Source organism: Hemicordylus capensis, chromosome 1 (assembly GCF_027244095.1).
Source record: "Hemicordylus capensis ecotype Gifberg chromosome 1, rHemCap1.1.pri, whole genome shotgun sequence".
NCBI classification, from domain to species: Eukaryota; Metazoa; Chordata; class Lepidosauria; order Squamata; family Cordylidae; genus Hemicordylus; species Hemicordylus capensis.
This window is the reverse complement of record NC_069657.1, coordinates 385,640,017-385,653,421: the sequence shown is the minus strand read 5'-3', so window position 1 is coordinate 385,653,421 and position 13,405 is coordinate 385,640,017. Positions and strand designations below refer to the sequence as shown.

Genomic DNA, 13,405 nt, shown 5'->3' with positions numbered 1-13,405 from the left:
ATCCACCCCCTTCCCATCACCATCTCCTAGGAAAATAATGGTTGCTAGACTGAATAACTGGGGAAGGGAATCCTCTACCTTCTGACAGATAATCACTGCCACTCTCATAGTGTTGGTGATTTGATGTGGGGAGGGAGCAGTCACCCGAGCTCCCACATTCACAACATTTTTAGGAAGCGGCTCCTGGACTTTCTCAGGCCTTCCATCTTTTCATCGTCTGAATGAATAACTGCCTTAACTCATTGAAAAACTGGGTAGATTAATATAATTACAGTCAAACGGCTTGCATCCAGGCTATTTAAGAGAGCACCTCCTTTGTCATGAACTCTCCCGCCTTTTATGATCTTCTGGAGAGGTCCAGTTACAGTTGCCACCAACTTGTCTGGTGGTGGCTCAGAAACGGACTTTCTCTGTGGCTGCCCCAGGGCTTTGGAATATGCTCCCTGCTGAAATAAGAGTATCTCCTTCTCTGTTTGTTTTCAGGAAGACCTGCAAGACTTTCCTGTTTTCACAAGCTTTTAATTAGAATTTTAATAATGTTAATAATTTGTTTTATATTGTTTTAATTATGTTTTAACTTGTGATTTTTAATATTAAAATTTGTACACCACCTAGAGATTTACATATCAGGCAGTATAAAAATATGATAAACAAACAAATAAATAAAATAAAATGTTGATGCCAATTCAGATGATGTTAAATCTTCAGATAAAATAGACAGTATACACATGAAATCTCATGGTAGTCCTAAAATATATATTGCTCTTCATTTACTGAAAAGGTTACAAGAAAACTTTGCTGGTTGTAGTGTACCCTTTAAAGGCCACTTTGTATAATAGACAGTTGCAAGAATACTCCTTTTTGTCAGATGATATATAACTAAACTTGAATGAGCTTTTTAATTAACTGCCATTTAGAAGAAGACACAGTTCAGATAAACCAGAATTCCTTCAAATAGTGCTTTCAAATTGCCATCCTGTAAGTGTGATTATCTATATGACAAGCACATTCTTAGTAGTGGCTTACATGTTGTCCTCCAGTCTTTTCAGGTCATCCAAAACCAAGGAATGAACACTGTCCAAAGAGCAAGATCCAAAGCAATTCAAGGCTGATATGTATTTCACTTTCACAACCCAGTCATCATGCAGCTTACGCTTAAGTCTGGAGACGATAAAGCAAAACACTTACTGAAAATACACACCTAAAAATATCAGTCACTAAGCATAGTCTTGCTTAGTGGTGTACACAGAACCAGCAACTGCCAGTTCGAAGGTGCGGGGGATACTTTCAGGACTGGAGAGGGTGGTCTTAACCACCACTCCCAGCCATGTTTTTCCCGCTGGTGCTGTCCATCAAAATGGTACCATGGAGTGGCAGCGTACCTCCTTGCCACCTCGGTATGTTGTGGACTGGAAGTGTCCAGAAGTGTCCATTACGCTTGTGCATGTCACAATGTGCTTGCGAGCAAGCATGATGTGTGCACGAGCAGCAGACACTTCCAGCCACTTCCAGTCTGCGATGTACTGGGGTGGCAAGGAGGTATGTGGGGCCATTTTGATGGACAGTGCCTGCGGAGAAAATGTGGTGGTGATGGGGTAAGAGCACCCTCCCTGGTCCTTAAAAGGTATCCCCCCACCTCTGAACTGGCGGAAATGCTGGATATTCAAACCAGTTCAGAGGTCTGTAAAAGGGCCCCCGAACCGGTTCCATGCACATCCCGTCTTGCTTGCATGCTGGCATGACACCAAGAATGGGGAATAGAAACTTTCAATCATCTTCTGTGAGAGCATAAGCCTGTTGCCCTGAGAATCTCAGGATCTGCCATCCTTTAAAACTTGGGGAACATCTGGCAGTCTCACAACTTCCTTATCTCAGGCACAGTGGGTGGGTGGGTGGGACTTTGGATACTTTTACATGACTGTTTTTGTCACCTGCGCCAAATAAAATGGACTGAACCAATTAAAACTCTTTTTTAAGAAGCCCAGCAGAGGAGAGAAAGAGACCATCTGCGTCCTACCCAGGGTCAGTGTGTGTGTGTGTGTGTGTGTGTGTGTGTACGTGCGCTGCCTTCTCTTTCTGCTGCTACCTGCCTGCTCCTTGTGGAACTGTGGCCTGCTGCCTCTGCTGAACATCTGTGGGGAGTGTGTGCAGGACTAGGGCCAGGGGTGAATGACTCAGCAGTTCCTGGTACCATCTTCTCAGCTCTGGGGCTTTATAGGAATGCTGTCTGTGGTGGCAGGCCCACCACTGGCAAGGCCACCCCTTTGGGGGAGCCACTTCGGGGGATAGCAAGGGCTAGGCTGCCTGGCCCAGAGTCCTTCATGGGTGTGATAGTGGTGGGTGGGTCTTTTTAAATCTGGATTCTGTTTTAAATCCTCGGTGAGTTCAGTTTTAATGTGCCTGGGTTTGTCTGAAGATGAGGAGACAATGGGAGTGTCCATTGACTGTGGAGCAGCTATTCCAGTGGTGGTGGGGAATAGAAGAAGGAACATTGGCAGGTCAGCAGGCTGATGCAGGGGAAGGGAAATCAGAAATTTAATAGTTGTTTCCCCTTCTGGCTGTCCTGCCAGCTCTTTGACATTGTAGAGCAGTGCCAACCACCCACAGAGCCTCACCTTGCTCCTTTGTAATGCCAGGCTGGTCCAAATAAACTCTGAAATAATCCATGATCTGATTCTGGATGAAGGGGCCAACCTGGTATGCATTACAGAGACTTGGTTGGGGGAAGATGGTGGCCCAGTCTGGTCCCAGCTTCTCCCTCCAGGGTACTCTGTTGAGGAGCAGGGGAGGGGACATGGGTGGGAAGGTGGAGTGGCTGTGGTCTATAAGAATAACATCACTTGACAGGATCCCTGTCGAACTGTTAGACTGAACTGTTCAGTCTTTCACTGTGAACAGGGTGGTGTTCCATGGGTGGGGACTCCTGTGAGTTCCCCATTGTGATAGAAGAGCCACCATCTGGTTAAGGTTGGACTAACAATTGCATCCCACCTCTGCAGGGGTGAGAGGGATGGTCTACCCAATAAGGTTACAATAGGATTCCAAGAAGACTTGGAGGGATTTAGTGTTGGCTCTGCCCGTGACCCTGTTGACACCCTGGTGGAGAACTGGAACAGCCAACTCACGAGGGCAGTGGGCACTATCGCTCCTAAGCATCCTCTCTGACCCGTTTCTAAACTGGCCCCTTGGTATATGAAAGAACTACAGGGGCTGAAGTGGTGAAGTAGATGACTAGAGCATAAGCAGAGAAAGACTCAACTCAAGTCCAACAGTTTATTACATAGACCGCATTTGGAGATCTATACTCAGGTGATACGTGCAGCAAAGAAGTTATCCTTCTCTGCCCGTATTGCATCTGCAAGTTCATGTCTGGCAGAGTTGTACAAGGTTGTGAGGGGGCTAGTGCATACCCCTTTCCCCTTGAATCAGAACTTGGAACCAACAATTACTTGCTGTGACAATTTAAATGAGTTTTTGTTTGGACAAAATATCTCGTATTCAGGCTGACTTAGATTCAAACTCCACAATTGTTACTGTGTCTGATGCCGAGGTGTCCAGCAGCTCCTCTTATGAGGTGACACTGGATCAGTTTCAGTTCATGACTCTTGAGGATATAGACAAGTTGCTTGGAATGGTGTAGCCTACCACCTGCCCTCTTGATCCTTGCCTGACATGGCTTATACTATCTAGCAGGGAGGCTGTTATAGAGGGCCTGGTAGAGATTATAAATGCTTCTCTGAGGGAGGGCAGGATGGCTCCTTGTCTCAATCATTAGACCTCTTCTTAAGAAGCCTGCCTTGGATCCCTCAGAGTTAAGCTACCTTACAGGCCTGTCTTCAATCTTCTGTGGCTAGGCAAGGTGATTGAGAGGGTGATAGCCTCCCAGCTCCAGGTGCTCTTGGAGGAAACTGATTATCTAGATCACAGTTTCTCAACCGCCGGTCCGTGACAAGTTGAGTGCTGGTCCACGCCTTGGGCAATTACACCTCCATGCCACCCCCCACTGCGCACTGCAAACCCCAGTGTTTCAAATAAATAAATAAATAAATAAATAAATAAATAAATAAATATTTCAGTTCCAGCCGCCGCACAGCTGCGGGGATGGCTGTGGTGTGTGTGTGTGTGTGCCAGTAGTCCTCCTTCTAACCCCCCCTCCCGGCCTGGCAGCAGCACATACTGATACCAGAGTGACGCTGAGGCCTGTCGTCTGGCACAGTGTCGCTTCCCAACTGCGAGGCACGCCTGCGCAGTTAATTCTATTAACTGCGCAAGTGCGGCTCGCAGTTGGGAAGTGACACCAAGCCAGACGGCAGGCCTTGGTGCTGCTCTGGTATCAGTATCTGCCGCTGCCGCTGGGCCAAGTGGGGGGGATTAGCAGGAGGACTACTGGCACACATACACACCACAGCCATCCCCTCAGCTGTGCGGCAGCTGGAATTGAAATATATATATATTTTAAACACGGAGGTCTGCAGCAGGCAGGGGTGTGTGTAAAAGGACTACTGGCTCACCCCACTCCCGGCAGCTATCCCCAGCCATGCATTGGAATTTTAAAAAATACATGAGGTTTTAAGCATGGGAAGGCAAGCGGTAAGCAGAGCAAGGTGCTGCGCGGTGGGGTGGTTCTTTCTATCCAGTTGGTTTTAAACTTTCTTTCCCTCCCTCAAGCCAAACCTACCTATTCTTCTTCCACCTTTCTTTTCTTGCTTTTTCTCTTTCTTTCTCTCCCTTCAAGCCTGCCACATCCCCTTTTCCTTTTTCTATCCCTCTGTCTCTCTTTCTCAAGCCAAGCCTGCCCTATTCTTTATCCCTCCTTATTTTCCCCATCTCACTTCTTTCTTTCCTTCTTATAAAAGCCTGTGTGGTGAAGGATCACAGTATAATCTTCTTATCAAAAATGAAGAGAAAAACTTCTCTAATACTTTTCCTTAGAAGTGCTCCGTGTTAAGTGTGATGATTTAGCAGAGGTGGAAAGGAAGAACAATGCATTTTATTATAATGTATTTTGTACAGATTGTATTTTATTTTATTAGAATTTTTAGTTCAATTTATTTTATTTTTATTTAAATTAATCTTGGCCTGCCAGAACTTCAAAAGTTAAATTTTGATTAAAATCATTTTAATTAATTTCACTTTAATTTGATTTAATTAATTGATTGCTAGTAAGTGTTTCTTTAATAATCAGCGCCCTAAAAATTGACCTCGGCCCCCATCAGCCAACACCGTCAGTTTTGGCCCACCAGGTCATTTGAGTTCCACACGCCTGTAGTATAGTACTAACAGATAAACCTGAAATTCCTTTACTAATTGCTGGACTGGGAAACTGCACAGTAAGAGTGTAGCGGTCCTTGAAAGTTTGCACAAAGAATTTACCGGTCCTTGACTCCAAAAAGGTTGAGAAACACTGATCTAGACCAATTTCAAACTGGCTTTTGGGTGGGCTACAGGGTGAGACTGCTTTGGTCAACCTGATGGAAGATCTCCAACTGGGGCCTTTTGGATCTCTCAATGACCTTTGATACTATTGACCATAGTATCCTTCTAAAACATCTGAGGGGATTAGGGGTGGGAAGTACTGCCCTGCGGTAGTTCTGCTCCTACCTCTCGGGTAATTTTTTTTTAAAAAATGTATTTTAAAGAATATTACAGTTTATGATACTCCTAAGAATGAAAGACTTTCATATAATGTTTTAAAAGAAAAAGAGAGAAGAAAAAAGAAAAGAAAGGGGGGCGAAACCCCCGATAAACAATGCATATATATGTGATCACATTCTAAAGCACATACAATTCATTACATTTTGACCATATACACTTGAAACTCTTCTTTGCCTAAACGGCGGGGAAAAAACCAATTCAAATGCGGATAATGAACACATTTCAGTAGTCCAAAGCTGAAGTTCCGGAGTAAATCCGCTTTTCCCATGTTGAATTATAATCTTTTTGGTCACTCCCCAAGCGCAAGAATCCATAGTTGTTGATAAAGTGTTAAGTTCCATATCCTGGGAATATATCCCAGGAAAACATAGCTATCTTTAAAAAACAATAATTGCAGTGTCTTATTTACAATTTTAAGGACTTCATCCCAAAAAGATGCTATAATTGGGCATGACCAAACCATATGTGACAATGTCCCCTCATAAATATTACATCTCCAGCAAACCACGTTCTGAACCCAGCCCTTTCTGAACATCCGCTGGGGAGTCCAACCTCTTGGGTAGATACCAGATGGTGTCTCTTGGAGACTCTTCTTCAGAAAATCTGGAATTTTATATGGTGTCCCTCAGGGTTGCATATTGTCTCCGATGTTGTTTAACAGCTACATGAAGCCGCTGGGAGAGATCACCAGGAGATTTGGAGTGGGGTGTTATCAGTATGCTGATGACACCCAAATATATTTCTTCATGTCAACCTCATCAGTAGAAGGCATAACCTCCCTAAATGCCTGCCTGGAGGCGGTTATGGGCTGGATGAGGGATAACAAACTGAGGCTGAATCCAGATAAAATGGAGATATTTTTTGTGCAGGGTTCTATCTCCGGAGATGATTTTGATCTTCAGGTTCTGGATAGGGTCATGCTCCCCCGGAAGGAACAGGTACACAGTCTGGGAGTGCTCCTGGATCCGAACTTCTCCCTGGTGTCCCAGGTTGAGGAGGTGGTCAGAGGTGCCTTCTATTAGCTTTGGCTGATATGCCAGCTGCGTCCATTTCTTGAGATGAACAACCTCAGAACAGTGGTACATATGCTGGTAACCTCCAGACTTGACTACTGCAATGCACTCTATGTGGGGCTGCCTTTGCACGTAGTCCGGAAAGTGCAGTTGGTACAGAATGCAGCGGCCAGGTTGGTCTCTGGGTCATCTAGGAGAGACTATTTTACTCCTGTGTTGAAAGAGTTACACTGGCTGCCAATATGTTCCCAGGCAAAATACAAGGTGCTGGTTATTACCTATAAAGCCCTATACTGTTTATGCCCTGGGTATTTAAGAGAACGTCTTCTTCGCCATGAGCCCCATTGCTCATTCAGATCATCTGAAGAGGTTCGTCTACAGTTTTCACTGGCTCTTGTGCTTGCTACTTGGGGACAGTTCTTCTCTGTTGCTGCCCCTGGAATTTGGAATGCGCTCCCTGTTGAAATAAGAGCCTCCCTATCTCTGGCAACTTTTTTAAAAAGTCATTGAAGACACATTTGTTCACTGAGGCTTTTAATTAGATTTACAGTTTTAATAGGTTTTAATGTTGGGTTTTAAATGATGTTAATGTTTTAATCATTTTTAATTTTGTTTAATTTGTATTGTTTTTGTTGTACACTGCCCAGAGATGCAGGTTTTGGGGATATGTTAAATATGTTAAATCAATAAATCAATAAATAAATAATTTTTGTGTGATTTTTGCATTATCATCATCATCATTAATATTTATGTACCACTTGGGAAACACAAGCAACAGCCAATGGAGGACAGTTATGTTGGGTAGGTTGGGTAGCTGATTGTGCACCCACACATGTATTAAATATTCCAGTGCTAATCTCTAGCTCATTTGTAGGGGTGTGTGTGTGTGTGTGTGTGTGTGGTGGGTGTGTCTGTCTGTATTAACCAGACATCATTCTTGTATCAATAGAGATATTTCCTTGCTGCTCGTTGTTGTTCCTCTCATTTTTTAAAATCTGGGTTATCCCGCATGTTAAAAATGAAACAGATTCCGACTAACTACATGATTCAAGCAGCTGCAGGGATACAGTGAAAGCTCATGAGCTGCTCTATTGCATCGTGAATCCGAATTAGACGGGCACAGGGGCACTAGAGTACAAATATTTTTATGTATGAATTACATGGGCACAAGGGCACTAGAGTACAAATATTTTGGAGGGCTCCCTATGCACTATAAGTGCTCTGTAAGTGCTCAGTACCTTAATGTACCTTAAAGCAGGGATATGTTTCTACTATTATAGACTGCTTCCAGACTGCAAGGGAGCCCTCTGAAATATTTGTGCCCTAGTGTTCTTGTGCAACTATGATCAAGTTTCAGGATGCAAGGGAGCAGTGTGGGAGCTGTCACTGCATCCCTGCAGCTGCTTGAACCACAAACTCTTTGTTAGTTAGGATCTCAACCTGTGTGGTACTGGAATATAACAATTTCTTTATCAATTTGGCATATTTAAAGAAAAATATCACCAGTTCACCCACCAAACCTGGAATAGTTGGGAAGGGAAATAAAATTAGAATTTAGATTAGAATGTTCACAAACAAATTAAAAATAGGAACATTTCTTTGAGAATGTTCAATCAATCATCTTTATTACGGTCCAAGACCAGCATAGGATTTGAGAATGTTTCTACCAGAATGTTTCTGATATAACTGCAGAAGGTTTCAGCTCTTCTGTAGAGATATCAATGAAAATCAGATCCTTTGTTCTGTAAAATATACACCTACATTTTATGTTAATGGAGTAATCTCCCAATTTTCCATTGCAGAAACTATTTAGAATTTTAAAATAAATCTTAACAATAAGAAATGTCAAATAAAGTGGACTTACTTTTGGAATTTCTTAGAGTCTAAAACCATAAGTTGTGTTTTCTTCTTAGATTTAGATTGTTTTAGCCCAAAGTCATCACTGGTCATGGTTAACATATTAACATATCCACCATCATCGCCCATTAAGATGTCATCCTTCATTAGCAGTTCTGATGGTCGGTGAATTGCACACACACAGAGGACACAATGTTCCATAGGTTTGATGATAAAACAATTATCCTGTGAAATCAAGCAAGTTATTTATTAGGCACTTTTGCATTAATTACTGACAACAACTGTTTGTTTCAAAGACAATAAGCTTAATTAGAGATTAATGTTGAAATATAATTCAGTGGTAGAGTGTATGATAGTATATATAAGGTCCTAGTTCTGACCCTTGGATCATAAAGTGTGCAGTCGAGTCAGTGTCAACTTCTGGCGTCCACAGAACCCTGTGGTTGCCTTTGGTAGAATACAGGAGGGGTTTACCATTGCCATCTCCCATGCAGTATGAGATGATGCCTTCAAGCATCTTCCTATATTGCTGCTCCTCAATATAGGTGTTTCCCATCGTCTGGGGAATGTACCAATGGGGATTTGAACTGGCAACCTCTGGCTTGCTAGTCAAGTCATTTTCCCACTGCGCCATTAGGTGGCTATAAAAGGTGTAGGGATCTGTATAAAACCATGAAAGTTTGTAGTGTAGATATGGGCTTGGTATCTCTGGGTTCACACTTTAGTATTGTCTGGCAGCACTCACAGAACTGCGGCCAGACAATACTGGCATTACAATAAATTGGAATGACTGACAATTGGCAATTTCTTAGATCCTATTTTGAACCAGGAAGTCAAAACTAGTTAGAAAAAAATAAAGACTTGATCCAGTTTCTCCAACTCAAAAGGACTCAAAAGGAATTGAAAACCAGACTGAACTTTTGTTTTTCCCAGGAAAAAGATGTCAAGAGATCCCTTCATGGATCTCTCCCACATCACATCTAGTTTGATGCTAATGGAGAAACTACTGCAATATTGCCAAGGTCTGTGTGCTGTTAAAGAGTGTTACTGAGCATGGGAACTAGCTAGTTACTAGCTACTTTATATCCCTTCAGCATTAAATGCTATACAGTATATCCTGTGTATAACCCAACTTCTTTTTCTGTCGTATTTTTAACAACAAATCAATTTCCATACAATTCCAGGAATTATTCTAGGAGGGAAGGAGTTGCTTGTTTTTTTCAAAAGTTAGCATGACTCAGCATTGTACCATGGGACTCCCTTGTGATTTATAATCCCAGACGATGATGGTTCTTTCCGTCACAGCAACAACACGCTTGAGCTGATTAAGGTAATCGCATCCAGTGATCCAGGAACTATCCTGATAAAAAAGAAATGTTGTCAGAGTTGACTGCTCTGCTGGTTTGCTAGGAAATAACCCTTTATCTATAACTGATGTCTGAAAAATTTCTTGTTAATTTAATTTATATAAAGAGGAAGACTTATTGGACAATGCGGTTACAGCCACTTACAAAGTGTCCACAGCTGGTATGAAATTTCTTCTTCGTCTTCTTTTTTTTGGCAGTAAAGTAATGTTTATAGTATTCTAAATATTCAGGGCATTCTCATGACACGAACTGCCTGGGCTACCCCAGGCAGCTCATGTCATCTGCAGCACCAGGAGTCCTCCACTCCCGTCTGCTCTGGACCTGCAGAGCCCAACTTTTTAACCCAGCTTTTAACCATGGTAGAACAAATGGTGGTTTTGTTCTACCTCAGCAGGCAATTGTCTGCAGGTAGCTGGGCTTCTCGCCAGCCCACTGCCATTTGGGGCAGCAAGCCAGGGGGAAGGAGTGGCCATGTCACATGAAGCGGCTGCTCTACTAAGAGCAGCCATTCCGCGGCTGGCGTGGGACACACTAGGATGTGGGAGGACTTCTGATCTCAGCTCTGGACTCCGCCGCAGCACTGCTTGTGTGGGCGTGCGGTGCTGTGGAGCCTGAGATGGCTCATCTATAGGTGAAGGCAGGCAAGTTCCTGCCTCCTCCACCCCAGCCCTCCCAAGCTGTGTGCTGCGGTCGTGTGAACGACCTCACTATGACACCACATTATGACACTCGTGCATATACATGTGACACCAGCTCACATTCTGCTCAGCAATGCAGAGTGTTCAGGACCATCCCCTCTGCTGTGTGCCTATACTTTTGTGCAACAGGCTTTTCCTTTGTGACTTAAAACTGCAGTTGCACAATGCAACATTTGCTGGAAATAATGAGGGGCATGTCATGGAACTGCAATTGTGCAATTTTAAGTCATAGTGGGATAGCTGTGTTCCACAACAGCACAAGCAGTGAGATGTGCACAGCAGCATGGATAGTGCCGAACCATCTGTATTTTGCTATGCAGTGTGAGCCAATACGTGGAGGTTTTTTAAATAATTTATAATAGAAATGCTATACTTTTGCATATGTATCCTGACCTCCCCAAGGAGTTCAGAGCAGTCCATCATCATCATCATCATCATCAACAGCACCACCACCACCATCATCATCTATTACTTACAAAGTGCTTAGTACTATCTAGGCACTGTACAGCAGCAAAAAATCCTGCCATTTCCTCACAAGACTCATCTTTTTACACAGGTTTCAGCTGTTGTGATTTTACCTAGCATTTCTGACCTGTCGGGGCTGCTGTGCACAAGAAAGCCAGAACTGGTAGTGTTGCACAGGAGCGCATTTGCACAACTTCTTAAAACAGCGCATGGCCACTTGTGCAGCACTACTTCCACTGTTTCCAGTAGAACTAGTATGACAAAAAGTGCCCAATGCTATTTTAAGTAGCTGCACAAGTGCCCTTTTGGGCAACACTGCTGGGGCTGAGTTTCATGTGCGCAACAGCCCTGGTGGATCAGAAACGCTGGTGTTGCCTTGCACAGCAAGTCGGGCCTCCCTTCTTCCTGGGGTATATTTTTTATGTTTTGGCAGGGAGGGAACTACAGTTCCCAGGGGCATTATGACAAGGCACATGTGCCCAGTCCAATGAAGGAGGCATGCTTCATCATTACAAACCAGGAGACTAATTCTCCCCCCACACCCACCAAAGCTTGCTGAGAAAGATTGTAAATACTGAGCTGATTCCAAATCAGGCCAAGGAGAATTCACCCATTACTGGTTTACATTTGTTTAGCGTAATTTTAATGTGTTTTTAAAATTAAAATTAATATTTGATACAAGTCATATTGAACTTTGAGAAACGCTGGGATGCAAGTAATGAAATAAGCATACATTTAAATCTGTACCTCACTTGCCAGGTTAAAATGCAACGTACTGAACACAAGTAAATGTTGTTAATGAGAATGAAGTTCAAGTAATTTGATCACCTGAGGCATGCAAGAAGATGATGTTCCCTTATCATCAAGAGGAGGCAATAAAACTGAATAATTTATACATTAATTGATTTTATTTCTGAATGTTGTGCTGGCAGCAACTGTTAAATACATTAGGCATTAAAAAGGAATGAAATATAGTAATCTCTGTCTAGCAAGCCATACGCTCTCAAAATAGAACCTGGCAGCACTTAATCCCCATGTAAATGATGTAAAGGATCTGAGTATAACTGTTTCCATATAAATAGAAGTATTATGTTCTTCAGCATCTCTTAGTAACCTCTCTCTGAATGCCTGTTAACACCTAACAGGATCAGTACTGTAACCCCAATTATTTGTGATGATTTTTTGAGCCAGAGTGGAAAAAACATGTTCTGAAATAGGGTCTGCAACAGGATCTTCATCATAGCCATGGAAAGGATCTACTGTTGATTAATTGTTGAAAGCTCACCTTTGAGTAAAGGTAAGCTTTCTTAGCTAAAGTGTGATAGTGGGGATTGTCCTAACACTTTATTCATTCAGTCATTCATTCATTCATTCATTCTATACCGCCCTTCCAAAAAATGGCTCAAGGCAGTTTACATAGAGAAATAACAAATAAATAAGATGGCTCCCTGTCCCCAAAGGGCTCACAATCTAAAAAGAAACACAAGATAGACACCAGCAACAGTCACTGGAAGTACTGTGCTGGGGGTAGAGAGGGCCAGTCTCCCCCTGCTAAATAAAGAGAATCACCATGTTAAAGGTGCCTTTATGTCAGGAATAATGAAATATAGTGTGAAATGAAATATATATATAAAAATTCCATGTCTGATTTCACAGTATTTAATTAACAACAAAATACAGTGACACCACCATATAACTAGTAAATGAAAAGGCATCCAAAAAGAGGTTTCTCTATCATATTAATCTCCAGCTCATCAGAAAGCACACAGTTCTAGCACTCTGTTTCAGTCTGCCATATGATTCAGTTTTTAAATAGTCGGTACTTTACGACATCAGTATCCATAGCATTCATGTTATTTTCTCTTGGCAATCACATTTGTTACTTGTGATGTTAAATGGTAATTGAAGATACCAAAATTTAGTGTCCTCCCCCCAACCACTTTACACCACATCCACTTTGGAGGCAACTGTCAAACCAGAAGCATTAGCAATGTAGAATGGGATGCTAGTACCGTACTGATCAAAGCGAGGGTGGAGGGTGGTTTCAGCAGGAGACAAACACTTATGATCAGGTCAACTGAGGTAATAAGATTTTCCTAAGCTAAGTAACTGTATTCGTGCACAATCAAGCTCTCATAGCTTTCAAGATTTCCAGTTAGAAATATGGTCATGGCTTGTCCAAGTCTTATCTTTTAAAGTTTTTTTTAAAGTGAAAAATAACTGCTGAAGCGATTTCAAATGGCACTTTCCACAACTCAAAGAGAGGTGAGAAGGGAATTAGGGAAGTGGTGTGTGTGTGTGTGTGTGTGTGTGTGTGTGTGTGTGTGTGTGTGAGAGAGAGAGAGAGAGA

The 13,405-nt window shown here is 42.6% G+C and overlaps 1 protein-coding gene across 8 annotated transcripts in view; it reads right to left on the bottom strand.

The window, feature by feature from the left end:
* The window catches only part of WDR64 (WD repeat domain 64), a 150,844-nt gene that overhangs the window by 103,598 nt on the left and 33,841 nt on the right, over positions 1–13,405 (bottom strand). For all 8 annotated transcript variants that reach the window (XM_053301157.1, XM_053301153.1, XM_053301174.1 and 5 more), the window contains 3 exons: positions 9,775–9,885; positions 8,533–8,750; positions 1,027–1,161 (listed from right to left, as the gene is read on the bottom strand). In XM_053301157.1, coding sequence (XP_053157132.1) covers positions 1,027–1,161; positions 8,533–8,750; positions 9,775–9,885 — 464 coding nt within the window. The remainder of the gene's footprint in view (positions 1–1,026; positions 1,162–8,532; positions 8,751–9,774; positions 9,886–13,405) is intronic.